This window comes from Protopterus annectens, chromosome 3.part1 (genome assembly GCF_019279795.1).
Source record: "Protopterus annectens isolate FY-2018-M chromosome 3.part1, PAN1.0, whole genome shotgun sequence".
Taxonomy (NCBI): Eukaryota; Metazoa; Chordata; order Ceratodontiformes; family Protopteridae; genus Protopterus; species Protopterus annectens.
This window is the reverse complement of record NC_056732.1, coordinates 443,741,030-443,760,095: the sequence shown is the minus strand read 5'-3', so window position 1 is coordinate 443,760,095 and position 19,066 is coordinate 443,741,030. Positions and strand designations below refer to the sequence as shown.

The 19,066-nt window shown below is 43.0% G+C and overlaps 1 protein-coding gene across 1 annotated transcript in view; it reads right to left on the bottom strand.

Moving 5' to 3' along the window:
- Positions 1 to 19,066, bottom strand: part of KMT2C (lysine methyltransferase 2C) — a gene marked incomplete in the record, with an annotated part of 4,117,755 nt that overhangs the window by 737,234 nt on the left and 3,361,455 nt on the right. The window contains 1 exon segment of the mRNA XM_044066891.1: positions 9,947 to 10,138. Within this exon segment, the coding sequence (XP_043922826.1) occupies positions 9,947 to 10,138 (192 nt within the window).

Genomic DNA, 19,066 nt, shown 5'->3' with positions numbered 1-19,066 from the left:
AAAGACTTAAGTAACCCACCAATGAGGCCCATTGTATCTGGAAGAGGGTGGGTTACTGAACATTTATCAGTATTCATAGAGAAGCATTTAAGACCCATTTTGAAATAAAAAAAATTTGTCTTACGTGACACAAAGCAATTTTGGTAGACCTCTATGAATGCATCACACATTGTGACAATATTAATGCTTGTTATTTTGTCACCCTAGATATACAGTCCTTGTTCACTGTAATACCCAATGAACTAGGTTTAACTTTTGTCACAAATTATTTAAAAGAATGTAGTGACTATTCTGAATTGTTGATAGATCTGATTGTCCATTTTCTTGAACTTGTGCTTTATAATAACATGTTTATGTTTGATGATAAGATTTTTTAAGCAACATGAAGGCGTAGCAATGGGCACTCCTTGTGCCAACAGCTACGCCAACATGTTTCTAGCATTTTGGGAACAAGAAGTTTTGTTTAAAGAAAAGTTTAAGGAATATGTCATCTTCTTTCGTAGATTTGTAGACGATGTCTTTTTTCTATGGAATGGAACAGTAGATAACTTAGAAAAGTTTTTAAACATCATGAATAGCTTGACAAATTGTTTGAAATTCACTATGCAATACTCCTATGAGAAAGTGGTGTTCCTAGATGTCTATGTAGAAAGGTTACACAATGGTCTCATCAACACAGGGGTATATCGGAAACCTTGTCACAGCAACATGTTACTACATAGGACAAGTATGCACCCACCCCACATTTTTAAAAATACAATTAAAGGACAATCTTTAAGATGTTCTAGGCTAAATCCGTCAGAAATAGGCTTAGAAAAAGATCTGTCATGTTCTGAAATAGATTAAAGAATAGGGGCTACAAAATTAGTGAAATAGATCAATACACTACTGAAGCCCTTAATTCACGTGATGCTAGAGGTAAACCTTATTTTGGTCCAGTACAGGATATCATTAGAACTGATATTTCTTCGACACCCTTGAATGTCAAATTTGCAACAAGTTATACAACAGACTTATTTGAAGTCAAGAATATCATATGTAAATATTGGGATATACTAAAGGCTGATGAAGAGATTTCTAACATAGTTGGCAAAGAACCCTCTTTTATATATAGGAACAGAAACAACTTAAAAAGACTCCTCTGTTATCCTAAGAAAGCTGGCATGTTAGTTCAGGACATACAGAAAAATGTGGTCATTGTAATTTTTGTTGTTATATTGATAGCAATACCACATTTATCCATCCAGATAATGGTAAAACATTTTATTTTAGAACACATGCGAATTGTATGACACCTAATGTTGTTTACCTGGCAGTTTGCAAAATATGTTCATCATTTTATGTGGGTAAGACGAACCGCCCACTACGTGACAGGATAAGAGAGCATATTTATAACATCAGAAAAAGTAATACACAGAATGCTTTAGCCAAGCACACTGTCTTACATAACACTCAACATGAATTTCAATTTAGGGTACTAGAAGTAATAGAACCTAATGCAAGAGGAGGTAACATAATGACATATACAGAGGAGAAGGAAAACAACTGGATTATTTTGCTAAGAGCAGATAGAGGCTCAGGACTAAATGACAAAGTCTCTATCAAACCTGTACTTAGAAAACGCAGACACATAAAGATATGAGAATATTTAGTCATTTTTAAATTGTAATAGATATATATAAATAATTTTTATAAATGCATTTTAACAACAAGAAAACTTTTATTAAAGTTTTATACTATCATTTGTTGTATTCAAAGGATGCGCTTTTTTAAATAGAGTTAGTTTTATATATATATATATTTTTATATATATATATATATATATATTTTTATATGATTAGTAGCAGTAATGAATGCACTGATATACTTTTGTATTTGCTGCTTTAAATGTTAAGTGAACTAATTGATGTGTGATGATGATTGGTTCATTTGAATTGTACTCACCATGTGCTTTAGTATTTAAACTGTCTATGTTAAGCAAACATTGTGATCTGATGAAGCTATTTTTTAGCGAAAGCGCTTATCCGTTGTTTTACTAATAAAAGTATCTGGCTTTGAATATAAGATTTGACCCTTGCTTTTGCTCTTGTGCTACGTTTTTTATTATATATTTACTGGTTGTTTCCACAAGAGCATTTACCAGTGAGAGCAGTATTTTGGATTTTTTGACTTTTGGACAGAGTTCTTCTTCAGACAAGTTAAAAATGTAGCAAAACCAACTTTTAAACATGCAGCAATTAAAAACAAATCAATCATTTTGCTTATGGCAATTACTTATGCAAATCCCTTGACTTTAAAACTGGTCATAGAGAGACCTTGTCATTAATACCCAGTTTTCTATCAGCACAGAACTTAAAAATCCAATACAATTCCCTTTCTTCAGTATATATATTTTTTTAAGTCACCTCCACATTGTCCTTTAAAAGTACAGTTGTGTACACTTACCATAAATGTAGATGTTTGAGTGTATTCAATGTTGCAGTCATTACATTTGGGTAATCCTGCTGGCAGGTTGCCCTCAGTCGGCCTGAATTCCAAAGTCTTGGGTCCTGCATTGGCTGCTGTCGCCTCTTCCCCGACGTCAGGGGTTATAAAAAAAGCAGCCAATGCCATTTTCTTCAGTTTTTCTTGCCCCAGATGTCAGGTGCCCCCCTAAAAGGGTAGCCAAAATTTATAACTATATAAAAATACATACACCAATATAAACTTTACCTTCATCTACAAGCAAATACAATAGGTTGTATACGTCAGAGAAGAAAAGAAAAGTTCCAGCAGAAAAAAGGGGGATGGCGGGTGGGTAACATGGACTGCAACAGTGAATACACTCGAACATCTACATTTATGGTAAGTGTACACAACTGCACTATGTTCTTCGTGTTTCACTGTTGCAGTCATTACATTTGGGTAGAGTCCCAAAGCTATGGATGGGAGGCTGGAGCTAAACAGTATTATGAGTGGCTATGAGGCCCTGCAGAACTGCAGTGGCAAAACCTGCCCTGGATTTAGAGTAGAGTGGCAGATGATAGTGCTTTGTAAAGGTGCGCACTGAACTCCAAGTAGCAGCCTCTAATATGTCTTTGGTTGGTACTCCCCTGAGAAAGGCTGCTGAAGTGGCTGCAGCTCTGGTTGAATGTAGCCTAATGCCCTTAGGCAGTGGCTTGCCATGGTGTAAATAGCAGAAACGAATGCAGTGGCCTATCCACTTTGAAATAGTCTGCTTTGAGATAGCCTTTCCTTGTGATCCTGCAGCATATGCCACTAGTAATTGCTCTGTCTTCCTGAAAAGTTTGGTTCTGTCCAAGTAGAATATAAGTTGTCTGTGCACGTCCAAAGAATGCAGAATTCTCTCCCCCTTGTTCTGTGGATTTGGATAAAAAGTTGGCAGATGAATAGTTTGGTTAAGAGCCACACTGGACACCACCTTAGGCATAAATGTTGGGTTTGTCCTCATGAAGACCCTGTCTGGATAAAACATGATAAAAGGTTCCACAGCCATGAGTGCCTGTATCTCTGAAACCCATCATGCAGAAGTTATTGCTAGGAGCAGAGCTGTTTTCCAAGATAAAAATGTTATATCAGCAGTAGCAGCTGGCTCAAAAGGAGGCAGGGTGAGCTTTTCCAAGACATAGTTGAGGTCCCATGCAGGCATTGATGATCTCTTTGGAGGCCTTAGGTTTTTGGCGCCTCCGAGGTACTGCTTTAATAAAGGATGAGAAAAGATTGGTGGCTCTGTATTGTAATGAGCTGAAATGGCAGAGGCATGAATTTTAATTGATGAAAAAGATAGGCCTTTGTCCAGCATCTCAGTTAAGTATTGCAAAATCTGAGGAATATTTGGAACAGCTGTATCAGTTCCTTGTGCCTGGTTCCAAGCACAGAATCTCTTCCATTTTCCAGCATAAGATTTTCTAGTACTAGGCCTTCTGGCTTCCAAAATGACATCCATCACATCTTTACTGAGAGGTGTGTTTTGTATGACTACATTATCCGCCATGCTGCCAGGTTTAAAGTACTGAGTTGGCTGTGCAGGAGCTGATTGTTTTGCTGGGACAGTAGATGAGGTATTTGAGGTAAGGTCCAAGCTGGGCATTGAGTCAAGTTCCTTAGGACTGGATACCAGTACTGGCGGGGCCAGTCTGGGGCAATCAGTATTATCTTTGGCTTCTCCTGTCTGACCTTTAGGAGTACCTTGGGGAGGAGAGGCAGTGGAGGAAAGGCATATACTGATAGATTTTTCCAGCTGAAAGATAGAGCGTTTACTTTTAATGCTTGTTAGTGATAAGTCCTTGTGCAGAATATTTTTAGTTGGTAGTTGTGAGGGGAGGCAAATAGATCTATGTCCGTGCATCCCCATTCTCTTGTTATCATGCTGAAGACTAGTGGATCCAGCTGCCACTAGTGGGGATCCATGAGGTTTCTGCTTAGTTTGTCTGCCAGAATGTTTTCTTTTCCTGGCAGGAATTGTGCCTGCAGATGCACTTGGTAAGTCAATGCTGAGTCCCACAAAGTCATGGTTAGTCTGCAAAGGGGGTAAGAATGTGTGCCCCCCTGCTTATTTATATACCACATGACCATGGTGTTGTCTGTCTTTATCAGTAGTTGTCCCGGATGAAGTAGGTCCTTGAAGGCTGTCAGGGCATTTTGAACAGCTAGCATCTCTTTTTGATTGATATGTAGATGCATTTGGTTTGAGGATCATGTGCCCTGAATGCATCTTCCTGCCATATGGGCCCCCCAGGCATAATCTGAAACATCCATTGTTAGTGTCTGCCTGGCTGGGGGTAATGTGAATGGCTGTCCCTTGTTCTGGTGACAAGCCTTCGCCCACCATCAAAACTCCTGTTGCAGGCAGGGAATGAGAGTAATTATTGTTTCAAGGCTGTGGCAATGTTGAGTCCAAACACTTTTAGGTACCATTGAAGTTTCCTCATATGCAGTCTTGCATATGGAATTAGTAGAATGCAGGATGCCATGAAGCCCAAAGCCTGCAGAATTTTTCTTGCAGATAACTGGGCCTTTGCTGCCAACATTTTGAAATAGGTAGTCAGTTGCCTTTGTTTGTCTGGCGTGAGATAAGCCATCTGGGCAGTTGTATTTAAGCTTGCACCCAGGAATATTATCTCTTGAGAGGGTACTAGTTTTGATTTCTTTTCGTTGACTGTGTACCCTAGGCATGTTAGAAGTCTATTCATAAACGCCAGATGCTGTAGAAGAATGTCCTTGTTCTCTGCTTGAATTAGACAGTTGTCCAAGTAAGGATATATTTGTATTCCTCTTTGTCTGCAGAATGCAATTACTGGTGCCAGGCACTTTGTAAAGATCCTGGGCGCAGTAGATAAGCCAAAAGGCAGTGCAGAGAATTGGTAATGCATTGAGCCAGCCTTGAAAATCTGAGGTATCTTCTGCATGACTGTCTGATTGGGACATGCAGGTATGCCTCTTTTAGGCCTAAAGTCACAAGCCAAGCATTCTTGCCCAGCATGGGCAGAAGCTGCTGCAAAATTAATATTTTGAATTTTGGTACATCCAAGAATGTATTCAGAATAGATAGGTCCAGTATTGGTCTCCAGGCCTTGTCCTTTCTGGGTACCAAGTACAGTCTTGAGTAAAATCCTTGTCCCTGCTCTAGCTCTGGTACTTGTTGAATGGCCCTCAAGTCCATGACGGATGAGACTTGTTTTTGTGCCTCTGCCCATTGATTTTTTGGCAGATCTGGCCAGCCGTTTGCCTTTGGCAGGGTATGGAAATGGAGCTTGTAGCCTTGTGACACTATATTTAGAACCCACCTGTCTTGGGTTATAATGTGCCAATTTTGAGAAAAAGTGCTAATTTTCCCCCTAAGGGTACTGCCAGGACATAAGTGCTTGGTGCAGGCAGGGGGAAGTCATTGGGACTGTTTCCTGTATGGCTGTGATTTGTCTTCTCCAACTTTGGAGGTAGAAGCACCCCATTGCTTTGACCTGTATGAACCTTGCGCCTGGGATCTGCCTCTAGGGTGTCTGGATCTGCCCCTTTGAGGTCTGTCTGACACAGGAAAGGACCAATTCTTTGTAGGCCAGTGTCTACTAAACCTAGGTGGCTGCACTTGTAAAAAAATCTTTCACAGTTTGCATAGATTTAGCTTTGTCCTTCATTTTCTTTAACACCTCTTCTGCCTTAACACCAAACAAAGTATCATGCTGTAAAGGTGCATCTAATAATTTAACTTTAACATGATCAGGCAGATTTTGTTCCTTTAACCAAGCATGCCTCCTAATTACAGAACCCGTAATTGTGGCCCTGCACGAGGCCTCCAAAGAATCAAAACCACATTGCAAAGTATGCTTTCCAACTTGTTCAGCTGCATGCAATAAATCCTGCATTTCCTTGTTTTCTGCACAGAGTTTAACAACATTTTCTGTTTCAGCAATGCCATGACATGTTGCTGACATTTGAGCATATGAAACTGACAGTTTAAGGCCCTTATAGCCAAGGTAGCAGATGTGTAAACCTTTTTTCCCCATCTATCCAGTGCCCTAGAATCCCTGTCAGAGGGGGTAGGGTTTTTTGCAGCGGAAGCCTTAACTCCTTTGGGACCCTGTGAAATAGTTTCTGGGTCAGCAGCAGGGTTTTTTAAAAGGAATTTATGAGAGTCAGGAACCCTGTAATATCTGTCAGGCTTAACAGGAGCTGGAGATAAGGAGTCAGGGGTCAGACTAGACTCCGAAAACACATCATCTACAATGTCTAACACAGGTGGAATGGCTAGAGGCCTGTGTTGAGGTAGTAAAAGGAAATTCCTGAGCCTCTTTTTAGATTCTGAAAAATCTTGGCTCTCCCAGTGGAAATGCTCCCTCATGGCATGCAAGGTTTCCCCAAAAGAATAGTCCTCTGGAGGAGAAGCTGAAGATATAGATTCTTCAGCATCAGAATCCTCATGGGGGGAAGAGAATATTCCTGATCAGAAGAGGAATCAGAAAAAATAGAAACCTGATCTGAAGATTCATAGTCAGTCTCTTGCCTAGGCCTCTTATCAGGAGGGGGATGGGAACCCTTGATCAAGGTAATCAAGTCTTCGGCCATTTTGAGCATCTGCTTTTTGGGCATAGAGACCTGTCCACGTGGCTCTTGAGTTTGTTTCTTTGCTTTAGAAGGTGCTTTAGTCTTTGCCTTTGAAGCTGAAGTCGGTTTAATGTAAAGATGTTTAGGTCTGAATACACCCTCAGAAGCCGGTGCCTGCTCAGCGGGTCCGGACCCATCTGAGGGAATAGTGTCTGAGGCTCCAATACCTTGAGTTTCCAGTGGCATAGCCGACTCCACGTGGGGGTCGGTAGTGGCCTGCGACTCTAAAGTAGCGGGCGTCAGGGGTTGCGAAAGTGCCTCACTGAGAACCGGTGAACCGGCGACTGGCTTATGAGAAGCTTCGTCATCAGTTTTGGACCTCGGTTGTTTATCTCTTTCCTTTTCTATGCGTTTTTTGTGAACTCTGGCAGTCGGATGGCTATCCGACGACATTTCTGGATAATTAAACCGGCGTCCAAAATAGTTTAAAGCAAAATCATACTGACGCTTAATAGTGCGTTGGTTAAATCTAGCACAAAACTGACAACCAGAAATGTTGTGATCAGGGCCTAGGCAAGGAATGCAGTAAGAATGGAGTCTTTATGAGGTATTTGCTTTCCACAAGAAATACAATTATTAACTTTTTCTGACATCGGTCTGGAGCAAGAAAAAAGTTTCCCCAACGGGGTACTTAGCTTTATTGAAGACTTCGGGTCTGAAACTCGAACACGAAAATCTCAGGAGTCGGCCGACCGGCACTTGCGAACTGCTTCGGCTTCGGGCACCGCACGGCAAGAAAGACTGAAGAAAATGGCGTTGGCTGCTTCTTTTATACCCCTGACAACCTGACGTCAGGGAAGAGGCGACAGCAGCCGACGCAGGACTCAAGACTTTGAAATTCAGGCCGACTGAGGGCAACCTGCCAGCAGGATTACCGAAATGTAATGACTGCAACAGTGAAACACGAAGAACATCACAGTTTCTACAACCTTAAACATAAAACTATGTGAAGGTCCTGGCTCATGCATGTTTAGCTAGAGCACTGACTAAATCACTTCTCCTAATAGCATATTTATGGTCATGTATTCTTTCATAAAACATTCTGTTAGTTTTTCCTAGATAAAAACTTTCACATGCTATGCATGTTGCTAAATAGATGATGTTTCTATTTTTACAATGTGCATGAACCTTAAAAAACAAATCTTTGTTTAGAAGCAAGATGTATAAACAGATTTTAACGTTTCTATAAAAGAATATTTACATCCACCACATGGAAAGGTACCAAAAGGAAAATGCCTAACTGAAGTGTCTTCCTGACACAATCTGGACTGCCTATGGCAGAGCTGTCTTTTTAAAGACTTCTTGTTCTTATATGTATAAAAAGGGGAAACCCCCACTATACCCTTAATCCTGTCATCCGTAGTGAGGATGTTCCCGTTAGAATCTATTACATGTCTAACCTGTCTAAAATCACTAGCATAAGGCAATACTAATGATATATAACTTTTCCTTTTCTCTTCTACTGAACAAGAAGTCTTTAAAAAGACAGCTCTGTCATAGGGAGCCCAAATTTTGTCAGGAAGATACTTCAGATAGGCTTTACCTTTTAGTACCTTTCCATGTGGTGGATGTAAATATTGTTCTTTTATAGAAATGTCAAATCTGTCTATACATCCTGCTTCTAAACAAAGATTTGTTTTTAAGGTACATGCACATTGTAAAATTAGAACATTGTCTATTTAGCAACATGCACAGTGTGTGAAAGTTGTTATCTATGAAAAACTAATAGAATGTTTTATGAAAGAATACGTGAACATAAATATGCTATTAGGAGAAGTGATTTAACTAATGCTCTAGCTAAACATGTGCAAGAGTCATGACCTTCACATAGTTTTATGTTTAAGGTTGTAGAAACTGTGTTTAAAGGACAACGTGGAGGTGACTTAAAAAATTATACTGAAGAAAGGGAATTGTACTGGATTTTAAGTTCTGTGCTGATAGATAACCGGGTATTATTGACAAGGTCTCTTTAAAACCATTTTTAAAGTCAAGGGATTTGCATAAGTAATTGTTATAAGCAAAATGATTGGTTTGTTTTTAATTGCTGTGTGTTTAAAAGTTGGTTTTGCTACAATTTTAACTTGTCTGAAGAACTCTTTTCAAAAGCGCTTACATATTTTATTAAATATCAGTGTTTGCTAAGCCTTGACTCTGGGATTTCTTTGTTTTTTTGGCTGACTTTTAGTATGAAACTTGTGCCTATAGGTAACCCGTCACAATTAGAGATGTAGCTTGCATCCTCCTCTGAAAGTTCACAGAATCAACCATAATCATTCCTGAAAACTAAAGCAGTCAACAAATCTGCTCTAATTAGTTATTCCAATGCCAATTCTAGTGAGACACCAAGGTAAGGCACTGGACTCCAGGGACAGTTACAGCCATCAAAATGAAGACATGGAAACTGTCATGTAATAATACTGGTCAACACGAAGCACAGTGCAAAAAAGGAAAATCTGGATGTTTGTCTATTGTAAAGAAAATGTTGCATAGGTGTGACTGGAAATAACCCCCCCCCCCCAATAGGAGGTTCTAAAAGGGACTTCTGAAGGATTAACGTCTCACACAGGGTCTTGAAGGGAACCAAAGACTAGTGTTGGGCAGGCACCAAGCTGTCTCTTGACTTTTCTACTTTTAACCCACTGCTGCTGATGGCAGCCGCTTGGATGCATGAGAAAAATGCTTTTAGCTAACATGTTCTCATGAAATCAAGAAAGAGATATGATGACAAATTATTTCCTTAAGGTGATCATATAATATCGTAAAATATGTTTTTTTTTTTTTTTTTTAATTCAGACAACTCAACACTGATTTATGTATACAAACTAAACATTTTCTTGGCACTTACCTGTTTTAACTGTCTCAAAGTGTCTGCACTGGAGTACATAGAAAGTCTTTCCTCCTCTTCTTTTTTCTTCTTTTTATAACGAGACAGTGTTTTCTCTCCAGTATTTTGAACTCTCTTGTTTCTGGTTTTCTTTCTGTCTTGCTCTCCATTAGACTTTTGCAGGCCAACATTACAAATGTGAGTGTCCTGTACCTATTAAATACATCAAACAGTTCATGACCTTCGCAGGAAGTTTTCTACAGTGTGAAATTTCTCATATCATTATTAAAAAAAAAACTTTATTTTTTATTATTATTTTATTTTTTATTATCATTTGTATTCTTTTATTTATTTTTTTTACGTTTATATTTACTTAATAGTTGAGATGTTTGCAGCAATCTTTAAAAAGTCAAACAACTTGAGTTCCATTTTCGGCAATGTTATTTTCACTTGCACTGCTTTTGCTAGTTAGAAAAGTCAATGCAGTCCATTATGAAATGCACATCTATCAAAATGTTTTTTTCCCTTCTGAAACCCACCTACAAAAACTGTGTCATGAAAACGAGCTCTCGATGATTTATATAAAACAGCAATAAATCATGAATTAATACAAGTTTCAGGGCAAGAAGGTTTACAACAGTGCTGCAAACTTCAGAGCTAGTTTATTTCACTAAGAAAATAAAGTTTGTGCGGATTTTAAAATTTTTGCAACTAGAAACTTTCAATTGGATTTTCAAATGTCTGGATGCAAAATTACACAAACACAACAAGGAAGAACTGAGGGGAAACAATTTAATAAAGCAGAAAAATACAAAGCATTACAGGCTTTTAAGTACTATTTTTTCAATGTCAGTCCTCTAAACTGAGAAGTTATGTACCTACCATAACGTTCCATGTTAGTTGTCTTCTCTCGCCTTCTTTCTTGCTTGATGGGTTCGGAGCCGATCCTCTGCTCCGACTCGGCACTTGCTAAGCTCGAGAGTCACTTTTACCAGCTCGAGGCAGCCCCATATCCCATGATGCAAGGCGGTAAGTACCCAGATCTCGTTTGATGACAATAGGCAATAGCACCTAGCATAATAACTTCCAAAAGGAAGAAAGAAGGGGAGAAAAAAACCTGAAGGATGGTAGAAGGACCAGCACTGTATGCTCTTCAGAAGCATACTTCCTTGTAGAGAGAAAGGTCTGTCCAGGCCTGGGGGAAGGAGGGAGGGTCGCAAGAAAGAAGGCGAGAAGACAACTAACATGGAACGTTATGGTAGGTACATAACTTCTCAATGTTAAGTTGTCAATCTCGCCTTCATTCTTGCTTGATGGGACCGCGTCCCTAGCACCTCTATCCTGGGTGGCTCAATGGATCAGACTCTTGAGAACTGTAGAGCCAAAACTGGCTCTGTCCCTGGAGGCCAAATCCAATTTGTAATGGGAAACAAATGTATGAGGAGTGGCCCAAGTGGCTGCTGCACAAATAGTGTCTAATGGAAGTCTAGCTTGAAAAGCTGTGGAAGTGGCTAAGCTTCTGGTTGAATGTGCTTTAGGTTTTGAGCACAGCTGTTTTCCCCTGAGCTGATAAATTTCAGAAATAACAGAAGAAAGCCATCTAGACAAGGTCACTTTTGAGACAGGAAGGCCTTTCTTGTTATCAGCATAAGAAACAAAAAGTTGATCGGATTTCCTGAGTTGTTTTGTTCTGTCCAAATAATATCTGAGTTGGCGGTGGACATCAAGATAATGTAATTTTTGTTCCGATCTGTTTGAATAGTTTGGGAAAAATACAGGAAGATCAATAGCCTGATTCAAATTAGTCTTTGAGGCGACCTTAGGCAAAAAGGTCGGATTAGTTCTCAATGATACTCTGTCTTTGTGGAAGACTAAATAGGGGGGGCGAACAGATAGAGCATGAAGTTCAGACACCCTCCTAGCCGATGTAATAGCAACCAGGAATAAAGTTTTCCATGAAAGAAATTTCAGGGAACATGAAACAGCTGGCTCGAAGGGAGGAAGAATCAAGGATGTCAGCACTAAATTTAATCCCATTGAGGAGGACGACTCCTGATTGGAGGTTTCAGGAGAAAAATTCCTTTCAAGAAGGCTCTACAAAGCCTGTGGGACATAATGTTGTGATCTGCGAACCCGACATGAAAGTTCGAGATAGCGGCCAACTGAACTTTGACCGTGGAAGAAGAGGAGCCCGCGTGAAAAATTTCCGCTAAGAAATCCAAAACTGCTTGTACTGGAGCAGTGAAGGGATCAATATTCTTGGCTTTTGCCCAATAAGAAAAACGTTTCCATTTGCTAGTATAAATCCTCCTGGTAGAGGATTTTAAGGAAGCTACTATGATGTCTCTAACAGGATTAGAGATCATGGGAAGCCTGGCTAAGGAAGGAAGTGGAGCAACCATGCTGTGAGGTTGAGAGAAGGGATAGACCGGTGCAGCTGACCCGATTGGTGAATCAGAAGATCTGGCACTGGGTCCAGATGCCACAGCTGCACCAAAAGGTGACGATGGAGGAACGGAAACCAAATTTGTCGAGGCCAATAAGGGGCAATGAGAATCATTTTGGCTCTCAAAATGGTGGCTTTCTGGATTACTTGTGGGATCAGAGGAAAGGGAGGAAAGGCATAAAGAAGTCCCTGGGGCCAATCCTGGGTCAGAGCGTCTCTGGGGGGATGGCCTGGCAGTGGGAAGAGAGAGAAGAAGTCTGGGCATTTGCTGTTTTGGGGAGTAGCAAAAAGATCGCAACATGGGCGACCCCATTCTAGAAAAATCTCCTCCACTATAGATTGTTTGAGAGACCACTCGTGAGGCATGAGAATAGCTCTGCTCAATCTGTCCGCTAAAATGTTGGTTTTCCCAGGGATATGCGTTGCTACCAGAAACCGATGAGAGGAGATCGTCCATTGCCAAAGTCTGAGCGCTTCTCGACACAAGGGGTAGGACTTGGTTCCGCCCTGTTTGTTGATATACCATACTACAGACATGTTGTCTGTGTGGACTGCAATTGTCCCCAAGGGAAGAAAGTCGTTGAGGGCTTGCAACGTTAAAAGCACTGCTCTCATCTCTAGGACATTTATGTGCAGGTGGTATTCGAACGGTTGCCACGTCCCATGAACCATCCTGCCCTGATAATGCCCCCCCCACCCGAACAGGTAGGCATCCGTAGTGACAGTGGCTACCGGGGTTGGGGGTACAAAGGGTCTGCCTTGGTGAATATGGGGAGAAGTAATCCACCAAGAAAGATGATTCTTGCAAATCTGTGTCACCAGTATTTGGTGACGCATCGGAAGTTGTTGGTAAGACCACTGAGTGAACAACATCCACTGAAGAAGGCGCATATAGAAGCGAGCCAGGGGAAGAAGGGTAATGGCCGCAGCCATGAGGCCCAACACTTTTAGAACCATTCTGGCTTGTACTTTCTTGTTGGCTAGAATGATTCTCACGTGACCTTGTATATCTGAGATTCTTTGGTCTGTGAGGGTAGCTGAGATCCGAACAGTGTTTAAGTTTGTGCCTATGAAAGTAATAGACTGGCAGGGCAACAAGGAGGATTTTCCGTAGTTGATCGAGATGCCCAATTGAGTGCAAAGATTTATTGTGTAATCCCTGGCTTGAAGAAGCTGATGCCTGGTGGTGGCTGAAAGGAGCCAGTCGTCGAGGTACGGAAACACCTGGAATCCTTGACGTCTCAGGTGAGCCGTGACCACTGCCATACATTTGGTGAACACTCTGGGGGCTGTAGTGAGACCAAAGGGCAGGGCTCTGAATTGGAAATGACTGGACCCCAGCCGAAAGCGGAGAAACCTTCTGGAGCGTCTGTGAATTTTTACGTGATAGTACGCATCCTGAAGATCTATTGAGCACATCCAGTTGTCCTTCTGTAAGAAGGGCAGAATTGACTGAAGTGTGACCATTGGGAATCTTGTCTTCCTCACAGACTTGTTGAGTCTGCTGAGATCCAATATTGGTCTCCAGTCTCCCGTCTTTTTGGGGACCAAAAAGAACCTTGAGTAGATTCCGGGCTCTGAATGGTCTGTTGTAACTGGCTGAATGGCTCTTTTTTGTAGAAGTTTGAATACTTCTAACTCTGCAATTTCCCTTAGACCGGGTGGTACATCTGGAAGGGAATTTGAGTGAGAAAAGGGACTTTCGTTGAAAGGAATTTTGTAACCCTCGGATATGATCGACTGTACCCATCTGTCTTGAGTTAGGGAAAGCCAGGCTTCTGGGTACAGCAAAAGTCTTCCCCCGACTGCCTCCAAGGATGGACAGTCGGGCAACATCTCAGGGATGCTGAAAGGGCTTGTCAGAGAGAGGCTCTCTGCTTCCTTGGTTTTGCGGACCCCCCTCTGCCTCTAGAGCGGTGTCTGTTATTGTTACCCCCTCTGCCTCTAGGGGTAAATTGACCACGTGAATCCGGCGTGACTCCTTGGGATTTGCGGAACCACATTTTGCCACCCTTCTGTCCTTTAGGGTAAGGTCTAGAAGAGGTGGAAAAACGGACCCCTACGGCAGAAAGAGTCTTGCCGTCCTGTTCACACCTGGTCAATGTTTCCTTCACTTGAGGGCCAAACAAAGCTGACCCATCAAAGGGAGAGTTTGTGAAGGACGCCTTAAAGGGATCTGCAAAATTACAGAGCCGCATCCAGGCTTGGCGTCTAAGAGCCACGCCTGTACCTGCGGCCCTACTCGCTCCATCTGCTGCATATGATATCAGTCGCATGGAGGAGTTAACAATAGAATTAAGGGTTCCTAGCTGCGAAGCAATTTTTTCTTGAGCCCCTGCAGCTGTGGGATCCTGTACTACTTCACCTAGCTCCTTAAGGATATCCCTTTGGAGTCTGGTGAAGTGACATAAGTAGTTCAGCGAGCGCATAGCAAAGGTCGCTGAAGAGAACATCCGCTTACCATACCTATCCATGGTCTTAGAGTCTTTATTAGGAGGATGGACAGGTACAGAAGGATCTGCAAGTTCCTTCTTAGTGGCAGCTGCCACCACCATGGCATAAGCAGGGACACCTTTCGTGAGAAATTGTTTGTCCGTAGGGGCAGTAATAAATTTAGAAGGCCTCCTAGGGACTGGCTCTACAGAGTCAGGAGCAGCCCAAGCCTTTCGAGCGATAACCTGCATAAGGGGGTCGAAAGGCGGAGACACCCAGGACGTGGAGGGCCGAGATCCAAATGCCTCCAGGTATACCGACTCATCCTCAGAGGGATTATTGGAGGGCCAGTTTCCCCTCTGTTTAAGGAGTTCTAGGATGTCTGAAAAGGAGACATCCTCAGAGGGGGAGCTTGGGGATCCCTCCGACTCATCTAAGTCGGTATCTGAAGTGATAGACTCGGGGGAGTCTACGTGTTTTCTCTTACAGGTCCTCTTGCGCGGAGGATCCCCTGACTGATCAGGAGAATCCTCGGAAGAGGGGGTTCTTCCCAGTGGGGAAACCTGAGGCGGAGGATCTCTGGGTCCGGGAGCAAGAGAGATGGCAGAGATATCGACAGGCACCGTAGAGGGAGGAGCTAAGGGAACAGACTGCTGGCTGAGTCCAGTGGCTAGCACACCCTTCATCACCTCGAAGGCTCCCCTCCCAGGGAGGTCCGAGAGAACCCGTTCCGAAGAACCAGGAACTCCAGGGCCCACCGAAAAGGAAGGCTCCGAGGCCGATGTCAGAGCAGAGCTCACCAAGGCCGAGGCTCCAAGGGGAAGAGTGGGGTCGGACAAGGGTCCGATGCCACTCACCCCCTCGGAGGAGACCAGGGAAGCCCAACCACCGAATCCCTCTAAGGAAGGTCTCGAAGAGGAGATAAGAGTAGAGGCTGAGGGAGCAGAAGGGGGGGTATCTGTCCCTCAGCCATAGCAGAAACCATTCCCGAAGACTCCAGCTCCAAACTCTGAGGTAGAGTCGAAGGAGGAACTGCAAGGGGGTGTGGACTAATAGTCGTCTGTTGAGACGGACTATGTAGCATCTGGGCCAGTGCCTGTGATTTTAATAATCTACTGACCACCCTCTCTAAATCATGGTCAGAAAGCCTGGATGATCGGCTCCGATGGCTCCGCTCCGAGAGGAGAGGCCGGAGCCGAAAGTATCGGTTCCAAGGAAGGGGACCTGGACCTCTTCCTCGAAGGAACCATCGGAGCCGACGAAACTATGGATGCTGTCGGAGCCGACAACTTTTCGGCACCGACAGGAGGTCTCGATGTATCGGCTCCGGCACCGTAGAGGGAGGAGCTAAGGGAACAGACTGCTGGCTGAGTCCAGTGGCTAGCACACTCTTCATCACCTCGAAGGCTCCCCTCCCAGGGAGGTCCGAGAGAACCCGTTCCGAAGAACCAGGAACTCCAGGGCCCACCGAAAAGGAAGGCTCCGAGGCCGATGTCGGAGCAGAGCTCACCAAGGCCGAGGCTCCAAGGGGAAGAGTGGGGTCGGACAAGGGTCCGATGCCACTCACCCCCTCGGAGGAGACCAGGGAAGCCCGACCACCGAATCCCTCTAAGGAAGGTCTCGAAGAGGAGATAAGAGTAGAGGCTGAGGGAGCAGAAGGGGGGGGTATCTGTCCCTCAGCCATAGCAGAAACCATTCCCAAAGACTCCAGCTCCAAACTCTGAGGTAGAGTCGAAGGAGGAACTGCAAGGGGGTGTGGACTAATAGTCGTCTGTTGAGATGGACTATGTAGCATCTGGGCCAGTGCCTGTGATTTTAATAATCTACTGACCACCCTCTCTAAATCATGGTCAGAAAGCCTGGATGACCTGGATGATCGGCTCCGATGGCTCCGCTCCGAGAGGAGAGGAGAGGCCGGAGCCGAAAGTATCGGTTCCAAGGAAGGGGACCTGGACCTCTTCCTCGAAGGAACCATCGGAGCCGACGAAACTATGGATGCTGTCGGAGCCGACAACTTTTCGGCACCGACAGGAGGTCTCGATGTATCAGCTCCGGCCGGAGCTGATACAGACACAAATGTAACGGTGTCGGTGCCGGTCGGCGCCGACACCGAAGCCTGAGCCACATGGTGGTCGGAGCCGACACCGATGAGACCGAACCAGTATCGGCACCGATAGCCATCGGTGCCGAAGGTTTGTGCAAACTAGGATCGGCTCCAGCCGGAGCCGATCTTGACTCTGAAAGAGTTGGAACCGAGGCCGCAGGCTTAGAAACAGAAGCCTGGGCCTTGGAAGACTTGGAAGTCTTAGTCGGGGCCGACTTAGCCGGAGAGCCCTCCGGTTTAAGAAGGCCCCTCAAAATCAATTTATTTCTCCTCTCCTGCAGGACTCTCTGGCTAAAAGAATGACATATTGCACAGGAGTCCTGCAGGTGGAGAGGTCCCAGGCAGTATAAGCAAGAAGTGTGACCGTCTGTCAGAGACATCATCTGACAGCACGAGTCACACTTCTTAAAGCCTGAGACCCTTTCCTTGGACATAGTTGTAGCCACACACACACAACACAGTCCCAAGAAATAGTTATCCCAAATAGTCAGATAACTGACTTCTAATACACACACACACACACACACCCTAACAAGGGGGGGGGGATGGGAGGGAAGAAGGCCTGACTAAAAATATAAAGGGATTTTCTAGTCAGAAAAGGGACTTAAAATAACTATAAACGTTAAACTAAGTTCTAAGTTTTAAGTTTTTAAGTTTTAAGTTTTAAAAGGGGCTAGAACAGTAATATCTAAATCACTTACCAGGAGCTGGCAAAAGGAGGACCTCATCAGCGAAGCGGCAAACGAGATCTAGGTACTTACCGCCTTGCATCATGGGATATGGGGCTGCCTCGAGCTGGTAAAAGTGACTCTCGAGCTTAGCAAGTGCCGATTCGGAGCCGAGGATCGGCTCCGAACCCATCAAGCAAGAATGAAGGCGAGATTGACAACTTAACATCATGGTCTATCACTCTCAGAGTTCAGTAAGACACCACAGTTCTGTATATTTACCATTAAAACACTGCAAACAACATATTAACAAACATGGACCTAACATTACACTGCAGATAAAAATAACTGTTATGCAGGCTGCTCATGCAACCCTGGAGTACTGAACAGCAAGCAAATGTTTGACAATTGGTGGTAAAGATCTGGCCAGAGGTGACAATAGACAGCAAGAGGCCTCCTGTGGGCCCTGCACATTCCTCAAATGATAACCTGTAATTGTGCAATCCCTCATCTGTTCAGTCAAGTACCACCAAGCAATATGCAAGTTCGACAGATCTAATAGGTTGGGTGTAACTGACAGTTCAATCAGCACTGATAGGCCTCTAGGACAGAGGTACTGAATAGTGCTGATGTTAATTAGTTGGAGTTAATTAAAGATAAAGTTAATTTTTTGGACATTCGCATTTCTATGGATATTGCTAACAATGTATTTTCAAGCACTATCTTTTGCAAAAAAACTTACTCGAACAATTTCCTACACATTCAAAGTATGCACCACATGTTTATGAAGATAAACGTAGTTCGAGGACAAATCATTCGTTTGAATAGACATTTCCGATAATGAGGTTTTTAGCAATGAGATATTAAAATTAATTTCTATGTTTGTGCAAAGTGGGAATCCATTTTCAAAATTATTACACATCAAAGATGAAATTATGACAGCTAGGTTGAATAAGTTTTTCCCGATTTTATTAAGTGGATTTACCCCTAAAGATGGACAACCAGGGAATTGTCATGGCTAGGCTTGTATAGGCCCGAGGGCCAAATAGCCTAGTACCAACCTATGAACAAGACTTCGGCTTTACAGCCATGGGTAGTGCATTTCCTATTCCTATTTGCATTGACTCACAAGATGTTAAAAAGATCATGGTTAACAACTGGAAATTTTTTAGGGAACAGTGATTTGGTCAGACTTTTAGGAGATCATCCATTATTTATTTCCAAGAAGGTGACTAGTATTAAGTCTATGTTAGAATTTGGTGTACCTCCACACTATGCAGGGGTTAGGGGTCCTATGGGTACATACCCTTGTCACAACTGTAAGCAATGTAGATTTATTAATTCTTCACAAAGTGTTTATTTTAAACAGTAAAACAAAACTATATATAGTAAAAGGAGATTTAGCAGCACTGGAATAGTTTACATAGCTTATTGCAGACTGTGAAAGTTATGACATAGGGACAACTACTAGAGCCCTATAGAAGAGGATT